The sequence below is a fragment of the Serinus canaria genome, chromosome 1 (assembly GCF_022539315.1).
Source record: "Serinus canaria isolate serCan28SL12 chromosome 1, serCan2020, whole genome shotgun sequence".
NCBI lineage: Eukaryota > Metazoa > Chordata > Aves > Passeriformes > Fringillidae > Serinus > Serinus canaria.
The window spans coordinates 3,941,151-3,960,429 of record NC_066313.1 but is presented as its reverse complement, the minus strand read 5'-3'; the positions used below and the strand labels follow the sequence as shown (position 1 = coordinate 3,960,429).

Genomic DNA, 19,279 nt, shown 5'->3' with positions numbered 1-19,279 from the left:
TAATCACTGAGTTAAATTGAGTCTTCAGCACTGCCAGGGTCAGTCTGCTCTTTCCTGAAGTGGCAGAACAAAAATTAAGCTCTTAATTTTTTACCTATAGTACACTTTGGAGCCAGGAAGTTTATTAAATTTATTTTTGGAAGTAAAACACTCTTTATACACAAGATAAATATATAAGACATTGCATAATAATGATCTAGTAAACCAGTGAGCTGTCTCTTAATTGTGTTTTCGAACAATTTGCAAGAAACTGATGCACAGGAAGTTCCACCTGGACATGAGAAGAGCTTTCCTGTGTTGAGACCATGCACTGGAACAGATTTTCCAGAGAGGCTGTGGAGTCTCCCCTCCTTGGGGATATTCCAGAACCACCTGGATGCAATCCTGTGCCATGCCTGGGATTGTCCTGCCTGAGCAGGGAGGTTGGGCCAGATGACCCCACTCTGGTCTCTTCCAGTCTGACCCATCCTGTGATTCATATGCTCCTTAAGTATCTGGAAGAGAAGTCTAGTGGATTAGGTAGTGTAAAAAATATATGCAATTAATAAAAAAATCCGTTGGCAACAGAGATACCATTTTATTACATATACAGTGCTGTATCCACTTGAATATGGATAAAAAAAATTCCAAATGAAGTGAATTGAAAAGCAAAAATTTCTAGGATGTAAAGACAATTAATGAGCATATTGAAGTTAAAAAACCCAATCAGGGCATGTCATATATCTGAAGTTTTATTGATGGGAATGTAAATATAACCATGGTATAATCACAAAAAACAATAACATTTCATTAAAAGCAATTTCTTAAAAACATCTGCAATCATCTATAACAAATATACTGAACACTTGAATCCTTATATCTTTAATCAAAATACTCTTATAGAAGTATATTAGAGATGGATAATAAAAACCCAACATCAAACTTTAATATAAAATAACTGGCAGTAATGCCAAAAAGTGGGCATCTAAAATCAGTAGGTATCTTATGTAGATGGATTTCAGGAAGTGCTGATTATTCTTTCTCTTGAAAATAAATATTCCCATTTGCTCAAAAGGCATCCCCCCAAAAAACAGAGGGGTATTTACTGATGGCTAATTATCACCTAAATCTCAAATGAATGCAGATGTTTGTTGTTAACACAAATTTTTTTTTTTCCGTATATGCTCTCCAGTCACAAGATTGAATAATTCATCAGTGTGCATACCTGAGGTGCTAAGTTGTCTACATTCAGTTTTTCTGGAAGAGATACTAAACTGAAAAAGGTCAATACAGGATATTTTAGCTGAACTGTTCATCTTCTTCAAATCATTCTTCCTTTCCAAGGAACACATTCTTCACCTACTGACAAAGGGTGTAAAAGAACCCCATAGAGCCTTTATTTATCTCTCATGTCTTCATTGCTTGCATCTGACCTGTTAATGAAAGGAAACATCTAGTGTTAGTGCAAGATGAATTCTTGCTGCATTTTGCTTTTTGAAAACATAAAATAGATCTAAATATTTTGGTGTAGTTACAAGAATTGGGGACAATGCAGAGTTTGTTTTCAACTTGCTCTCTCATCCACTTTTGAAACTCCTGTATACCCAAGTTTTTTCCCTCAAATCTTGGAAATTTAACAGGGAGACTCTTCCACCTAATACAATTTTTATCTTCTTCAGGCTTATAAGATCACTTTGATGACCATAAGACCTGGATGTTTGTTTTATGAAGTATGCATTTCAATTCCTTTTAGGCATTTTGGCTTCCACCTAACTGAACATGAACCACCCAACAGCAAAATATTTAAAGTTTGGTTTCTAATAACTCACATGAAAACTTTGCAGTCTGTAGCCACACTTCTCCATATTGCTGCCTGATTGCCATTTCTCAACTCACTTCAAACGTTTTCTTGGTTACCAAAAGCATCCAGCATCCCATTACAAAATGTGGAAATCAGCACAATCTCTCCCACTCAGGGGGAATGCTGTGAGGCAGGTTTGTTTTACCCTATGGAGGATGTGCTGTTGCAAAAGCAACCCCATTACAAAATAGAAAAATAGCAAATCAAGCCTTCACTAGGGAAAGAAACCCACAAAACTTTCTGCCCCTGCCACCCCAACTGTGAAATGGGTCTGGAAGGGCAAAGTAAGAAAAGCTTGGCTGCTGACAAGAACTGTGTACTCATTCCCAAGGTGTCATTTCCTCCACTGAATTTTATGGCATCCCCAGGCTGTGATTTAGGGACTACCATAACTACAGATTTGTTCCAAATATTTCCATCTGGCACTCTAGGAATGAGGGGAATCAAGAGTAAAAATTTCACCTTGAAATATCTAAGTATTCAGCCTTTAAAGATAAAATTGCCAAACTACATGTGCTTAGTTTAACAGTACCATTTAAACTTAACCCCTCTTCAGCTTTTGGGTTCACTGAACCAGTGACTTAAAGGAAATTTTCAGATAGAGCCCCTTCATAAGGATTTTCAGCTCAGAAAATTAAGAAGTTTAACACTCCATAAGCAATGAATAGCTGTAAGAGCTATGTGAGCGACAGGAGAAGCATCTGCTTGCTGTGCTTAAAAAAAAATGACATCTATAACTTAAATATTTTGTCAGAAAATATTTACACAAGCATTTGAGATCCTTTTCAGTAGCATGAAGCTATGTAAAAACCCAAAATTTGGACTGAAACTCTAAAGGTTCTTCCAAGAGAAGCGGAGACCCTAAACATAGCAAGAAAACATTACTAAGCCAGAACTGTGCCTAAAATTAGGAAAAATTATGATTTGGAATCTGCCTCTGTGATGATAGGATACAGAAGAGGAGGAAACCTGATACCAAAATCCTGGTTCCCCACTCCAGAATTATTTTAGCTGGTGGAGGATACATCACTGCTCTTCTGTAGGGCAGTAAATCTCTTTCTAAAGACTATTTTTGGCAAGCAGCTCTCCCTCTGAAACAAAAACATCACCAAGTGTTTTTGTACTCTACAATAATTGGGTAAAACAAACCATCTTTTTCTAGTCAGCAGGACGAGCCTAAGTAGAAAGGACAGCCTGGTGTCCCCAGAGCAGAGGGGATGGGTTAACCCGGGCCAGGGCTGGCTGGGTTCCCCTTGTGGAAGGAGGCTCTGTCCCCGGGCCAGCGCTGACACCCGGCGGCCGGCGGGCACAGCACAGGCGGGTGCTGCAGTCAGCCCAGCCCGCGCCACCAGAAGCACCTCACGCACGGCACAAGCAACGCCAGCCAGGGAGCTAAAATGGGATCAGTCTGCCAAAACTATGCCACACTTCACTAATCTAAACATTGAGCAGGAGGACAGGAGAGACCAGAGCCTTTCCAACGCACAACAGAAGGAGACACAACATCTGTACCAAGTTTGTAATTACACAACATCTGTATCAAGTTTGTAATTAAAGATGCTCAATGTCAGACATCATCCAAGCTGGATCTGATATCTTCCATGCAGTTATGAGTGTCTGCATGTCCTATAATTGTTATGGTGTAAGAATTTCTTCTTTTGGCTCTGGATTAAAGAGCTGAAGGTGTATAATTAAAACCAGTGTATTTGTCTGTGTACCTGGCTTATTTTCTTTCACCATTTCTTGATACATAACATTAAGTTATGTAAAACAGGGACAGGACATTAAGAATAAATTAAAGAAGAAACTAAACTACCACAATTAGAAATTGAAGTGTGGGAGCTGGTATTGTTTAAATGAAAGTGCCACTGTTTGCAAGAGTGTGCATTAGTATTTCATAATACACACTTTGGTCAGGGAAGCCCACATGATGTTTTGTGTACATTAAGGACATAAATGAAAGGCAAGTATTGAGACAGAGCTTTATTACTCACTGTGTAATTTGATCTGACAGCAGAAATGGACAGAAAGAAAACAAAGGAAACAATAAAGAAAAAAACTTACAAAATGAAAAAGTTTAACAGAATGAAAATACAGCAAGAGAATTACATATGATATACCTTGGAGCCAATCCACACCTTCTTGTAATCCTTCTCCTTTAAGAGCATCACTGGCACTGAAAGAAACAAATAAAATTTCAAAAACATTGTAAAAATACCAGTTTTAGTTGAGTCATCACCAAACTTGTAATTTACATAATTGCAAAGTAGCATCAGGTAGTTTCCTTAAGTTTTCTTCCTATGGAGAAGTCTGCTCCTCAAATTATATAGGGTAGCTTCCCCACAGGGAAACACCATTTCTTGATGTGATCTCTTTTAATTCCAGTTTCAAGGCACAAGGAATCTTTCCTAGAACATGAGGGGCTCTGGGAGAGCTCCCACACGAGGCAGACACCTTGTTCTGCCGCACCTCCCTCCTCAGACAATGCTGTGAAAGATGTTTACTCCCTCCAACAGCAGCCATGAATCATGGAATCATTTAGGCTGGATAAGATCTTTAAGATGATCAAGCCCAAATGTCCTCCATGCAGTTCCTACACACAGTGAGAATGCTGGAGTACTGGAAGGGGGAATTATATGTGTGTACACACTTCATTGTAACAGCAACCCCAGGAGTGTCTGTTAATGTATAAAACCATTCTGCTACACTGAGAGCAGTGTAAATCTACCTTCTGAATCACTGGGGATAACTGTTTAAATGCTCTTCATTCTTCAATTTATGAAAACCAGCACAGCAGTGAATCTGCACTGTAACTGCAGTCCCCTATAAAACCATCTTCCAAAAAGCCTGGGAATTCATGAGTGTGATTTCTGGACAAAAACAATGTCCAGGTAATCAAGTTTAACATGAAAGGGCCTAAAATGAAAATTGTAGCTTTCAGCAGCATTTACCTGCATTATTTCACTTTTATTTATAACAGCTGAGGACTTTAATAGGACAAAAAGCTAACTTCTGTAAAGCATTTCTGATAAAAGGAGAGTTTTTTCCTTGTGAACACCAGCACTAAGTAAAGCTTACATCCTTCAGGAACAAAAAATAAGCTCCTACAACTAAAAATCCCCTCAAACATGACTTGGTACAAAGAGTACAGTGTCTCTCTGAATACAGAAGAGAACAGTTTACTAAATGGCCTTTCAACAACAGCTTCTGAAGCATCTGCAGAGTGGAAATAAACTCCAAGGTTTTATTATTGATATTTTCAAACCTGCAAGGTAATCTAGCAGGAGCACTTTGATAACAATTGTACTCAATTTCCCAGCAAAATATAATGTCAACTGTTCTTCTCATATCAACCCTGCTTTCTGATTTCAGTGGAAATCCTCCATTCCATTACTTGGCTAACAGTTCTGCTGTGAAAACTTTAAAGACACAAGTCTAAATGAATGCATTACACATTTAAAGTAAGTTTCACCATAAATATTTTAATATTCCTGTTTTAAATTTAGTGTTTCATGTGTGGAATCTGTCTTTTATCTACTCTGTTTTATACAGCAGTGAGTGACACAACAGGTCTGAAATAGGAATGCACAAAGTAATGCCAATAAAAGTACAGAAAAAGAGAACTTTACCAGATATGCCAGGGCTTGTCTTTGATGTTTTCTAAGGACAGCAACTGAGACACTTTCACAGATGACACTGCATCCCTGAGGTCCATCTTGTTAGCAAAGAAGAGAATAGGCAGCCGGCGGTGCTTAATGTCTAGGCATGAGCAGAGACAGAACTCTCAGGACATGAGGCAGCACTCATTCATCTCTGCATGTGACAAGGTACAAACAACACAGGAAGGTAGTTTGCTCACCTGTAGCTGCAATTCTCTGAAGGTTATATCCTACCAAGATGTACACACTGTTGGGTCACCTGGCCTCTACTACATGCTTCCAAAATGCTCACAAACCTCCTTGCAGGCTTTGGAATCTTCCACCCCCTCTCCCTCTACCTTATACCCACACTTCAAGCTGGAGATAGGAATTGCTGGTGAAGCTGAGGAACAAGAGATCAAACCAGTGCCTACAAATACTGCCCATCTCTGCTAAGTGAGGACTGGATGTATAAAATGGATGGAAAAAATAATTTGTGTTCATTCATAACATCACAACAATAGCTGAGAAGGGTAGTCTGAATTATCCTTTAGTGTCCTGGAAAGCATCCATTACTTCACAGAATTCATAAAACTAGAAAAAAATGCACATGTGGACATCCTTTATTCTCCGTTCCCTAGAAGGACGACTTCTCCAGAATCTCTTTCAGCTAGCAGTGAGAACTACAGACCAAACAAAGTACTCTGGCAATTTCTGGGATACTTACAAAAAGACAAGTTTAAACCTCACAGATTACCCCAAAAGACTATACCGTGATTGAAAGGAAACAAAACATATTCTCTTCAATGTTACAGATGTAACACTGCCAAGAAAATTACCAGCACCAAGACTAACTCTCAAAGTTTTTCATATTATTTATATAAAGAATGATATCCAGGATTAGAGAAAATCTAGGTTTTAGTCTATCCATCAGACTTGATAGGAAAAGAACTTGCACATGACCACCTCAATGAAAATTGCTACACAGGCTCTTTTTAAAATAATAAAAAGAAAAGGTGATTTCACACAGGAAACTAGGCAAAGATTTATTTTAAGATGTCAAACATAAGCCATCTGCCCCTGCTGATGGGCAGGAGGATGATAAAATCCCCAAAATCCCAACAAACTGTCAGTGCTGAAATGGTTTGAACTTTCCTAATTATGTTCTTTTCCACCTTCCTACTAAACCTTTCCACAGAATCAGTGGAGATAACACTACCTCCTCATATTCATTCAAAGATGGTAAGTGCTGATCAAAACACAATTTTCACAAACTATTTACCCTTCCTGGAGCCCTTTTGTCCTCTGATATCCAGAAAACAAGTCAAAGGCCTCAAAATACAAGCACAGTATAATTAGAGATCTGTTTTGATTCCATAATTGAATAGCTATTGAGTCTCCTGACTGAAATTTTTACAGTAATTTACAGTATAATTAAATGAACTCCAGTAACCACAGGCTGCAGGTTATGGGTAAATTAGGACCACATAAATTAGCTGACACCACATATGGAAACAGCCAAGTTAATCAAGGAGTTTCCAGTGTTTTCCTAAACAATTAGAAAGGGGCACAACCTACCCACCCAGACTCATAATGCATACTCAAAGATATCTGCTAAATAAAGTAATGGTCACAGAAATTTATATTATTTCTTACATGCATCATTTCCCTCCCAAAATTTTCAGAGTTACTAATGGAAAGAAAATTTTTCTAGCTGCAAGTGGTTATGAATTAACACATTAAAAAATATTCCAGACACTAGATGTGTGATGTGCAATTTTACACAAAGAATTTCAAGTTTACGAGAATTTCAGTTTAGTTTAGAAGCACGTGCTGGAGGTGAAGTGACCCAAGAGTCATCATCTAATCCAGGTAATCTACAGGCACCATCTTTCAAAGTGCTGAAGAATGAAATTTGAGTAAAAAACCAAAATATGATACAGTTATCATTAAACAAACTGTTATTTGAAGAGTGCATTGTCCATTAATGTAAGTAAAAATAATTTATAGCTCTGATTCACAAAAGAGTCCCAGCTAGTACAACTTCTAACCCTTTAATGCTTCACAGGACACATTCCCTTCCCTTTCCCTCAGGCAAAGCCTGGCAAAAAGACAGGGAATTGTTTTACTGAGGGACTGGTTAGATTTTCAGAGACAGGAATTGATTCAATTCCATTTAAAACTTAGGTAAATACATACATTTAAACCATTCCAGGAGGATGACACAAACACAAGCACAGACTGGGAGAAAGTAGGGTATGCAGCAAGAAGGGTAGAACACTAATACAAATAAAAGTACTGATACAGCAAACCTGCTGTATATTGATTCACCTAACAGCTACTTTTATTGAACATTATCCTAAAAGAACATTTTAACCTCTTTGGTTCTCTTACATGTGATATATCAAAACTGACAAATCAGTGACATTGTGGCTGTGTTGGAGCTAAGCCACTCCATGGCAGCAATTCACTGCTGTCTCTTGGCTCTCAGGACTGCACTCAGTGGCCAGAGCCTGGACTTTTGAACTTGAAGACACAAACTCATGAACAACTGAACAACACTGACCTGCTAGGTCAGCATTAGTGACCTATTAATGCCTGAATGAAAAGCCCCACCTAAGGTTGCTTCTACTCTGTCTAAACATTTTTATTCTTCTGCCCACTGTTAAACCAGTAACTTCTTCCAGCAGCTTTACCTCTCACCCTTGGCCCTGTGTGGTTCACTCCACTAACAGAATTGGGTTTTACTGCTGCAGTTAATTCCTGACTTGGTACAAAGTGCCCTGGCCTCTGAGTAATCCACCTGCAGCCTTTGGCTCACCTCATCCTGCCTGTGACTTTTGTAACACTGTCTTTTCAGTGTCTGCATTTGAAGTAGCCCATAACCTTGAATGAGAAATTAGAGCATGAGAATAAGAAGGTCCTGTCAGCTCCAGCATCTTTGTTGATGAAATAAAGTGTTGTATACAGTCTTCATGGAAAATAAAGACATGGGAATATATTTGTCCCTATCACACTTTGTTTTTCTTAGAAATGCAAGTCAGCTTCTCCTTTCTTACTTTCAGCATGGAAATCCCACAAGTTAAGTTAAGGCTGTATCATTTCAATAAATAATTAAGGAATCACAGGATTATTTCACTTTTAAACTTCCTAGATGTAGTTTAATATTCTGGTTAGGCAGAGCAACTACTAAAGTGCTGAAAGTCAAAATTGCATATTGCGTACAGACACATCCCAGTAATGTTGGATACATGGAAGGGCAAAGAATTGACTGATATCAGAACTTAAGTCAGGTGCAGTCTCATGTGAAAAACAACCCAAACCAAACCCCTAAAAACAGGACCTTGATCACAAATCCTCTCATATCCTCTTCCACAGGGAACTGAAACTGACTGGTGTAATTATCCCTCTGTATTTCTGGCTAAAGCATAAAAGATTATAATGAAGATGACAAAAGAAAGTTAAATGTTACATTAAAGGAATTAGCTGTCTTCATGAAAAAAAACCAGGCTGGGAGAGACAGTTTTGTCTCTGTTGGTCGTAACAAGAAGCCTCTCCAGCTTCTAACTCATAGTCTATTCTTTCCCAAAACAATGTAACTTTTGATCTATATTGATTAATAAGAGACTAACCCAACTCAGTGGAGAAAGCTGAAGTGTGACCAATTTCCAAATGTGAATAGGTAAAAAAACCCCACATGTTTTAGAAGATTATTGTGCTAATATTCATGAAAGGTTAAAATACTTGTGAAGTACTCAGAATGTGTCAGATAAGGGCTTTTCCTAAGGCAACATAACAAATATGGACACAGAAGGGAAAAAAAGCCTCCTCACCTGGATGATTCAGAAGGGTGTCAAGTTCTTCTTTGGCCACAACCATTCTTAATTTGTCACTGCTATCAATGACAAAAATAATGGCTTGGCCTTCTCTGCATAACATAAAAAGAGCAAAGAGGCAAATTATAGGTTCTCAAAGAAATTAATACTCTGTGAATAAGAAAAGGCTTCAGAAGAAACACCCAGAAAAAAGTCCAAACAAACCTGATTTTTCCTCTAATTTTTGTCATTGTTATTTACCATTAACATTTGAATCCTGTCTTATTTCTGAAATTCAATCTTTCGGTAACATGCATATTTTTTTAAGACATGAGGTTGTTACCTGCCCCTACAAGGTTCAGTCTCCACACACCTTCTAGAAAAGCTTGGTTTTACTACTCAGACTGAAAAATGAACTTCAAAATGTAACCAACTGCTATTTTGATATTGTGGTCAGGCAGGAAAAAACCAAATAAAGACAGATCTTTACAGAAATTCTGTATTTCCCGTACTAAATTTATTTAGAGAAAGATCAAACACCTTTTTAGACAAAACCTGTGTCCACAGCTAGGCACATGCAGTTTAGTTTAACCTTTACATATCCTGCATAAACAGGATCTTTCTTTTTTTTTTTTAATAACAGGTAAAAACTTTCAACTATTTCAAATCATTAGGACATTTTGCTGATAGTCTGATCACAGTCACACATAAATGCAGCTACTCAACTCATTATTTCAAGATGTTACTGATATTTTGACTTGATGTTCCATTTATTGAAACTTGTTTTGAAAACCAAATCTCACCAATTCATAATTCAGCTGTTGTAAACACCCACAGAAATATATTTACTTTATATTTTAATGTAATCACTTTTCCTTCATTTTACATTTCTCTGAGACACCATTATGAATACATTCTTTACCCTCCAGCACCATCTATCTTTGTATTTTGATAAGAAACAGATCTGTACCTGCAGGAAACCAGAAACAACCTGAGCAGCCCAAGATTGTGTGAGAAGGCTCACTCTCTTCTCGTGCACAGAACCTTTAGTAAATAAAGCTTTTGCATATCAGCTGGAAATGCCCAAACAATTTTCATGAGATAGAGTATTTTACCAGAGGAATCAAGAGTATTGGCATGTATTTATATCAAAAAAAACTTCACCAAGAAGTATCAGGGATAGGGACACAACATGACTTTGGGGTTATTTAAGATAAATGTACTCAGAGAATGAACTAGAAGATACTTTCAAGCTAAAGAGAAGTCCAGACTTGAAGGACTCCAAGGCAACTACTTTGACACTTGCCCAGATTTGATTTCCTGCAAAATTAAATCTTGCTTAACTTTATAAACTGAACAGCATATAATTATTTTATTAATATTTTCATTTAATTAACAGAAATTATTGTTTTTATATTATTCTTAGAAGTTAATCTTAAATACGTGCCTAGTGCACTTGTTCAGGACCAGAGGAAGATACAAGTGCATATTTCACTGTCAGCACAACCTAAAACACTCCCTTACTGTTAGGGAGTTACTGTTAAGATGAAAAAGCCATTTATGCCCCACAAGGGATAAGTTACTGCATTAAATACAGCAATCACAAAAATTATTTGCTTATGAAGCACTCTGCTAGCATTTTGAGAGGAGCCTGAGGGCATCAGTTACTGAAATGCAAATCTAACACTCTTGAACAATGAAGATCTCCTGGCCAAATGTTTTCAATGCTAACACAATTTGCACAGGAAGGAGAGGAAGCATTAATACTCAATTTAAAAAAAATTAAGCTCTACCACAACTGATATTAATATTTAATCAATATTATAATCTTCAGAATTTATCCCTCCTATTTCTCCAAGCTACTTCTGCATGGTTTAGCATTGTTCATGTTATCTAGATCAGGATCAGGCATTACAGAATAGCAATGAGACAATGCAAATAAAGGTTAACTAAATATATATAAGAAATAATATAAATAATACAGATTCACTAAAAGCTCCAAAACAAGAGAATGGTGTCCATCTATTACCAAAAGGCAATACCAGAATGCTATAAAATACAGAAAATATCCTGTTTAGTAAATGACAGTAAGAATGCTCATTAAGGTTCTTAGTTACATGTGCCTTATCCTCTGAGGTTCATTTCCCTCACCTCTAAAAATCTCAGCCATCAGCCAATATCTTGCAGGTTTTAAGTAGTTGACCTACAGAAGAACTGAAAAGCTGGAAAACGAACTCATCTTGAGCTTTCTTACAGGATTGGTTTTCAGGTTTCAACATTTAAATCTCATCTCTAGTATGTTCCCCAAAGTTGTCCCCGAAAGCACAGAGTAACACCAGATAAAAATTTTCATTTGTTAGAATAGAAAGTTTTATTTATCCAGAGTAAAGCTTCTGTCAAACACCAGGTACAAGCCTTCTCTGAATAATTTCTAACCACTAGATATTATCATACCTCTGTTTAAATAACCTACACAACAGTTAATATGAACAGCAATGCTTTAAAATAAATTATAGGCTTACTTGTAGTAGTGTTCCCAGAGGTCTCTGTATTTCCCTTGACCCGACATATCAAACACTGTGAAAGACAAACTGAAAAGAAAAGAAATGCATGAGACCCAGGAAAAAAGAACAAAACCCAAACCACATCCATTTTCCCTGTCCAAACAAAAAAAAAAAAAAAAAAAAAAATAGCCAGATCAGTTTGAGTCCAAATCAACTGAGAAAAATCCCCAAATGAACTCTGGTTGCACTATTTCCTTCAAACAATCCTACTCAGTTTTGCAGCCTTATTACAGAAATATTTCACAGTGGGAAATGTGTTTATTATCTGAATAAAAGAACTAAACCAATTATTTGAAGCTACATCAAATGCAAAATAAGCTCCCATTTAGGCTCTCTCTCTATCATGCTGATATCAAATACTGTTTATGAGAAAGTGAAATTCAGATGAACCATGACTTAAAGTCCATAGCCTGTCTTAAATTCTGTCCCTAGACAGATATAAATGTGGACAAAATAAAAGGCTTTTTTAAAAAATTAAATAAATTCCACCTTTAAGGAAAAAAAAAAAAAAAGTACACTTTGGTAAAAGTGGGTGAGTTCAGATGACCAAGCTACAAAGAGCAGTCTTTGCCACTGTGAGATTTCACCCAAACATTACATATAGCAAGGCTTACTGGACACTACAAAAAGTTCTCATCTTCTCCTAAAATGTTTACAGAGGCAACATTGAGTTCAGAACAAGGCTCTCCTTTTTTGGGTAGCCCCAAGTAGCTCCCCAAGTGGAGGCCACCAAAACAAGGAGGTTAGGAAAAGGAAGCTCTCCAGACATCCTTGCCACTCCATGTCCAGACACAGAGTTCTGGGTTTGTCAGTCTGTAGAGTTTGAGGTTTTGGGGTGGGATTTTTAGGGGTTGTTTTGGTTTTTTTTTAACATTCTACATGGTGTAATTACAGGTCATCACCTCTCCTACTACAGGATCAGAATAAAAAAAAGCAATATAAATTTACATTCTCACATGTGAAGTCCCAAACTTGTCTGATGTACTTTATTGGGACAGAGCTCAGCTGTGGAAGCTCTTAGAGAAATATGAAACCTTTCACTATAACATATCAGATCAAGGAATAAACAATTTCTTGCAGATCTCCCACCCAGTTAGGCCATACTACTTGGTTTGAAGACTAACTGCACACACTAAAAACATCCAGTGAAGGGCACAAAATAACAAAATGATGCTGCCTCCTTGAAATATCCTCATGTCACGACATTCTTAATCTAAATCTTAGTCTTCATTCAACTAATGACTTATTGCTCTGTTTCTTGGCCTTTGCTCCTGCCACCTTTGCATTGCTAATGCTGTTGCCATCCTTTTGCATTTAATGAGATTACACTGCAATCTGTTCAGAGTACCTCCAGTGAGAGTGCTTAATTTAGGTTACCAGATTGAGAGTGGAATTTAGGCTGCCACCTCAGCAGCTGTCTCTCCTCCAGTCTGTAACAGTGCCCTATTCTGAAACTCTCAACAGACAGGGATCAGATGTTTATACAGGCTACTGCAAAGAAACTAAAAAACTTAAAAAAAAATTAATACTTTTATAGCAGCACAAAACACACATTATATTCTAACAGACTCAGTCCTGGATCATGATTAGGTCTCGTGGGTACTACATTTCAACAAACTGCAAGGTCAAGTCATTACACCACTAGACATGATACTCAGTTACAAACCCACTGAAAGAGATCATTAAGTCCAACTATGGTGTAATAATCATTACTGCTAATGAAGAAAGAAAGTACTACCTTGAAGTTTTGAATTTCTCTATACTGAATCCTATTGTTGGAACGATGTCCTGAGTTTGAGCCTTTGAAGAAAAGAAAGCACATATTTTACAACCAAATTATAAAATGTATTAGAATATACAGAAATATATTTAAAACATGAATACATTACAGATCTATTTTTGCCCCAAAATGTGAAATATTAAAAAAGTTCCCAGAAAAGTAAAGTAATTCAGAATCAAGGGTTTTGTATTTTCTGGGGAATAGAGTAAACACTATTGGAATTGCCAAAACACAAAGCACTATTAAGAGATCTGTCTGATAACTGACTTACTACTGAGCTGGTCAAGGAACCTATCAGCTAAGTTGGTGGAAAAGAATAGCTCCTCTAAGAAGCATCGATATTGAGCAGGAAGAAAGGTCACATCCCATAGATTACAGAGCCGTCTGAGAAAGTGACATGCAATCCTTGCACAGACTCCTAGAGCCCCTTATTCCAAACACCATCCATAGGCAGGTCCAGCAGAAACAACTGCAGACAGATGGAAAAACATTTGGATTTACCCTATAGGGTAAACAGGCCCTAATATATTGCTCCTGGGGCAAAGCAGAAGTTCTTAAGAAGACCGAGTTGATGCAGAGCTCAAAATCACCTGTCCATTGAACTTACTAAAAAGAAACAGTTTTATTAACTTTGATCTAATGATATTTGTTGCATGCTAGACTATTTGGCATGGCTTGCAAGGGTAGGACTTAAACAAGTTGGATGTAAAGTTATCCTATAAATTCTCATTACAAACAAATTGTATTTATTCTACTCATATAATTCCACCGAGAGCTTCTCTAATGCCCATTATTGTGATAAATCTTCAAGTTTGAGTTCAACTGTAGTTAGGAATATTTTACTGCTTAAGGCATGACATAAAAACCCTCTACAAAAAAGGTTTCAGTAATTACATAAAGTACAATTTGCCTGGTACACATTGTAGCCTTTCTCCCTAAAAACTGGCAGCATGTAGCAAGGAGTTTATAGTCTTTGTTTATAAATCTACTAAATTTTCAGTGGAAGAATAATTGCCAGGAATGGAAGAGTAGCAGACTCACAAAGATGTCACACTTTTTAAACAATGTCCGGTGGACTCATAGGGTAAACATCAGTGAAAATTAATAATAACAATTTTAAAAAAAGCTGTGTCCGAATGTAAACAACAGAAATCAGTTTCCCAGATGCACATAACCAAGATGCACAACCTTTGGCTTTGAATATGCCTACCAAAATTCATCTATTTCTAGTCCATAAACATACCTAGAAACAAGGACCCTACTTTCAGAATATCAGGCACTCCTAGTGCCCTCAAATACTTTTCACTGGATGAATGAATTGCAAGTATTAATGGTACTTATTTTTATAATTATTCTGCCTTAAAAATAGTGAAGTCACTCTTAAATGTACATCTTTTTATTTCTTATTTTGTTATCTCTTATGCTTACTATTTTTCAGGAAGAGATTAAAATAAACACGATGAGTTGTTGTACAATTGTATTAATCCCAAATCAACCTCACTTGTAATTGCAATCCTGTGATGATTATTTAAGTGATTTAAGTGACTGTTTCAGATCCTGATTTCAGCCATCATAAACCCTTGCTTGTTGGGTGATCTTAACAAAAGTGTGTCATGTTAACAGTGGGGGAAAATCATGTGCATGTGAATGCTTACCCTTACCCTGGAAAATCTTAAAACGTATTTGTTCCACTGTGCTAAATCACAAGCTCCCCACATCTTTTCCATGGGCACATCCTTTGTAACAGCATACAAACCCAGATCAAACAAACACTCAACAGTGAACCACGCAGGCTACTTACATTTGAAGGTTTAAGTTTATTGATGATCGTTGTTTTGCCGCTGTTGTCCAAGCCAAGGCACAAGACGTGAACCTCCTTTTTCTTCAGCCCAAGCCATCCTGCCAGCTTGTCAAACAATCCCATGGCTGTGGCTGGAAGTCACAGGGACCACCTGCTGTTCAGGGAATCAGAGCTGTTGGAAAAGTGCTACATGCAGGGCAGCGCTGGGACCAAGGGTGGGCATGGGGCCGAGCAGCCTCACACCTGGCAGTGATGGTGTGAGCAGGACCCTACACAAACACTGTCCCAAGGGCTGGCTCTGCACATGAGCACATGGAGGGTAAGCTGATTACAGCCAGGAGGCCTCGATACCAAAGTAGACTGGCTGTTTATAGCCCTGTCTGAATCACACAACACCCTTGATTCACTGGGCAGAAAAGGTTCTGAGCAGCCCAAACAGGGGCACGATGCAGCACCACCAGGGCTCCCACCAAAGCGAGCAAAACCAAAAGGAGGGTCATTATCTTTCCCTCAAATTGTCAGCAGTACACCATTCAGACAACAACAGTATTTCCCCTCTTCAGCACCTGCTACATAATTTACTGAACCCTGCATTAGATAAAGCACTCTCTGCTGATTCAATTCAAACTCTAATTTGCCAATATTTTGCTAATACTGACATGTATAAATTAGGAACTCTTTGTTCACCACAAATAGAAACTGATTAAAATAGATCTAACAGACACCAAAACATTCACCCACACGTCAGGGAGACGCCAAAGCTCTGCTGCTGCCCAGACTCTGGCTGAAGTTACCTGGCAGTGGCACATTCAGAGGAGCTTACATCACGTGTTGCCCTGCAATACCTGGCTAAACGCTCTCTGCAAAGCGGATAACCCTTGTCTGCCCTGAATGATTTCCACTAGAAATAATTTCAGCAATCAGACAACTGAAACCTTTGAGATGCCTTGAATAATAAAGTATTTAATTCATGTCAGAGGATTTCTGGAGTGGTGAAGGTTGTTTTTTCTTAATAAATTAAAAACACACAGCACTGGATAACTCTGAGGTAAGCTGAGGAAATCATAGCAGGAGGGGGAAAAAGTAAAAAAACCTGCATCAATAACAAATCTTTGATCACACTTCTTCAATAACTGATTACAAAATGACAGTTAACTGCTTTTTAGTAATTTCAGAACTTTGCATTTAATAAAGTCACACAAGTAATCATTCTGGCTAAAGGATGATTTTTCCTTTTTAAATACATGTATTTCTTAGAGCTTTCTCTGGTGCATTTTGATTCAGGACTGGTCATGAACTACATTACAGCTACACAGAATTATTACCAGGTTAAAAAACCCCAACATTAGCTATAGCAAGTCTCTCATTCTAACTCCCTTTGTTTTATGCCCTACTCATTTTCTAATCCATATATACAACTCAGAGAGCAGATTAAAGCTGTTTATTATCAAATTAACCTGACAAAACCCTGCTCCAGCACACATTACTTTCTTATCCAATCAAGAGCTTAATCTATTTTTCTAAATGATAAAAAAATAGAGGGTCAAAAAAATACATTCTAGAGGGCCAAAAAAATACATTGTAGGCACTCCTAAAATAAAAGGAGGAAGTACAAGCCCTTAAAAATACTTCTAGGCCTTCACTTTTAAACCCAAAATCCTAAATACACAACAGTTTCTAGCAACATTTTAATTAGAGCCATGTTTTTTAAAAAATTTTCCTACCAGTTGGCACAGTCATTATTTAAGAACACAGTGGGAAAGAAATGTACCCTTGACTTCTTGCCCTGACCTTATTTTCATGTTTTTTCTCATCTGCGAAGTTACAGCAGTTACAGCTAACACAGGTGCCTTTTTTCCCTCCTTTTTGCCAGCTGATATTTTGCCTACAGTGCTATACAGGATACATCAGACATCCCAGAAAATTATTTAAGCCAGAATTTCGTCCAGGAGCTTAACAGCAAACTCTCTAAGCTTTTTTCTTAAGAAAGAATGTTCTTTGACGTCGGATCTTTGTCTATTTTCAAACCTAATCAATAACAAAGGAGATTTAATCTGTGAAATAGAGAGCAGCCAACAAACAAGCTCTAAGTGATGTCCACGTGTTAGAAAGATAAATAATTTTTTTCGGTGGAACTGCCTTGTTTAGGGTTAGGGCTGGATATTTTTCAATGATCTAAGATCCAAAAGAAGGGAAAGACTGAGCATGTAGGGTAATTAGCATGGGAAGCAAGAGAGTCATTAGCCAACAGAAGACAGGATACTAACTGATAAGAGTTGCAGCCAGTGAACATTATATATTTTAGCAAACAAAGGCATTAAACAGTAAAAAGCTTTGGTAGTGGCCGTGCTGGCCTGGTGGATTTGCCGCCCAGCTCCCCTTTCTGCGCAGAACCAGAAATAAATCAAATACCTCAGCTCTGTGCGTGGCTCGGCCTCTGGCACACTGGGTGCAAGGACCTAATTCGGGACAAGGCCTGGGTGCGGGGTATTGCAGCTCCCGGGTGCGGGCGGATCGCAGCTCCCAGGACCGGCCTTCCCTCCCTCCCGTCCGCACCACAGGGCCTCGAGCTGCCCCGGCAGCGGCCGCGGGTCCCTTCTCCCAGGCCAGGACAGGGTCTCCTCTCCCAGAGCGGCACAGGGTCCCCGGGAAAGCCGGAACAGGATCCCCAGGGGAGGCCAGCCCAGGGTCCCCAGGGAAGGCCGGCCCCGGGTCCGCCCTCCCCGGGTGCGACCCCCGCGTCCCTCGCGTCCCTCGCACCGACCTAGGCCCGGGAGGCGCAGGCCGGGCCCGCGCGCCGCCGCCGCCGTTGCCGAGGAAACCGGAGCCCCGCCCTCTCCCCGCTCCACCAATCGCGTCAAGCCGCCCCACCCTCTCCGCCTCTTCCGGCCAATGGGGGGAGGGTGTTGGGGCGGGGCCCGCTTGAGGCCACGCCCCCGGCGCGGTGGGGCTGAGGGGACAGGCTGGAGAGGCGTTCCCTTCATTTTCTGTGTCCAGCGCCTCGGGAATTGCTTGTTTCCAAGCACTGCCTCTGACAGGAGTGCCTGGATAAATCCTTGTGAGGATTGCGATGAACACAGAAGGGAACCCCTGAGAAAGAACGGCCACCCGAGGTGTTGACAGCGCCGCCCGTTCCGAAGCGGGCGTTTTGGCAGCGTTTGGAAAATCTCAAATGCGCGCGTCACTGGGGCAGTGGCAGCAGCAGGGCTTTGGAGGGAAGACAGCCTGGCCAGGCCAGGCACAGAGGCTGAAAATACACTTCAGATTTCTTTTTTTTTTTTTTTTAATGCTTAGCATAGTCCCGTCAGATTGTTTCAATGTTTGCCGTATTTCCTGTATCAGGAAGGTTCCAAATAAAACATGAGATTCCCTTGTAGTGGCATTATGAGCCACTAAAGGAACAGGCAGGTAGCATTAATCCCACAGTGAAACTCTGTGAGGAAGCACTTCCTAGACTCTAATCACGTTGTGAGGTATATATGGTAGAGGAGGGTGTTTCTATTTGAAATCAGCCCATATCTGAGGAGTCGTTCAGAATTCAGTGGAGAACACAGACCTGCAAAGGCATTTCTGTAACCAGATCTAAAATGAAATATTCATTCTTCATTATGTACACTGTGTTAAACCTGACAGTCCTCAGTGAGAAAGCTCTTCCCATGTAAAATAAAGAGGATGTAATGGACTGTGGGCATCTGACACTCATTTCCTATTACTTTACAGCTACTTCTGTTCAGTCTTGCATTGCATGCAAGTGATTTTATGCAATGAAAGGCTCATTATAACTTGAAGCTTTCTGAGGTAGGGTCTGGGTATTGTATATGGCATTCACTTCTCTGTGAAT

At 39.0% G+C, this 19,279-nt stretch overlaps 1 protein-coding gene across 4 annotated transcripts; it reads right to left on the bottom strand.

Moving 5' to 3' along the window:
- Window positions 1-116: 116 nt before the first annotated feature.
- ARL6 (ADP ribosylation factor like GTPase 6) lies at window positions 117-18,311 on the bottom strand. Of its 4 annotated transcripts, none has more exons than XM_009092686.4 (8): window positions 18,203-18,311; window positions 15,439-15,589; window positions 13,596-13,657; window positions 11,816-11,884; window positions 9,312-9,406; window positions 5,470-5,599; window positions 3,961-4,016; window positions 117-1,412 (listed from the first exon to the last, which is right to left on the bottom strand). In XM_009092686.4, exons 2-8 carry the CDS (start codon window positions 15,559-15,561, stop codon window positions 1,387-1,389), a joined length of 561 nt encoding a protein of 186 aa, XP_009090934.1. In that variant the 5' UTR covers window positions 15,562-15,589; window positions 18,203-18,311; the 3' UTR covers window positions 117-1,386. The 4 variants fall into 4 exon arrangements, with proteins under 4 accessions (XP_009090934.1, XP_018772434.1, XP_018772433.1 ...); XM_018916889.3 differs by having other exon boundaries at window positions 15,439-15,592; window positions 18,203-18,302; XM_018916888.3 differs by lacking the exon at window positions 18,203-18,311 and adding an exon at window positions 17,851-18,196 and having other exon boundaries at window positions 15,439-15,592.
- Window positions 18,312-19,279: the final 968 nt, after the last annotated feature.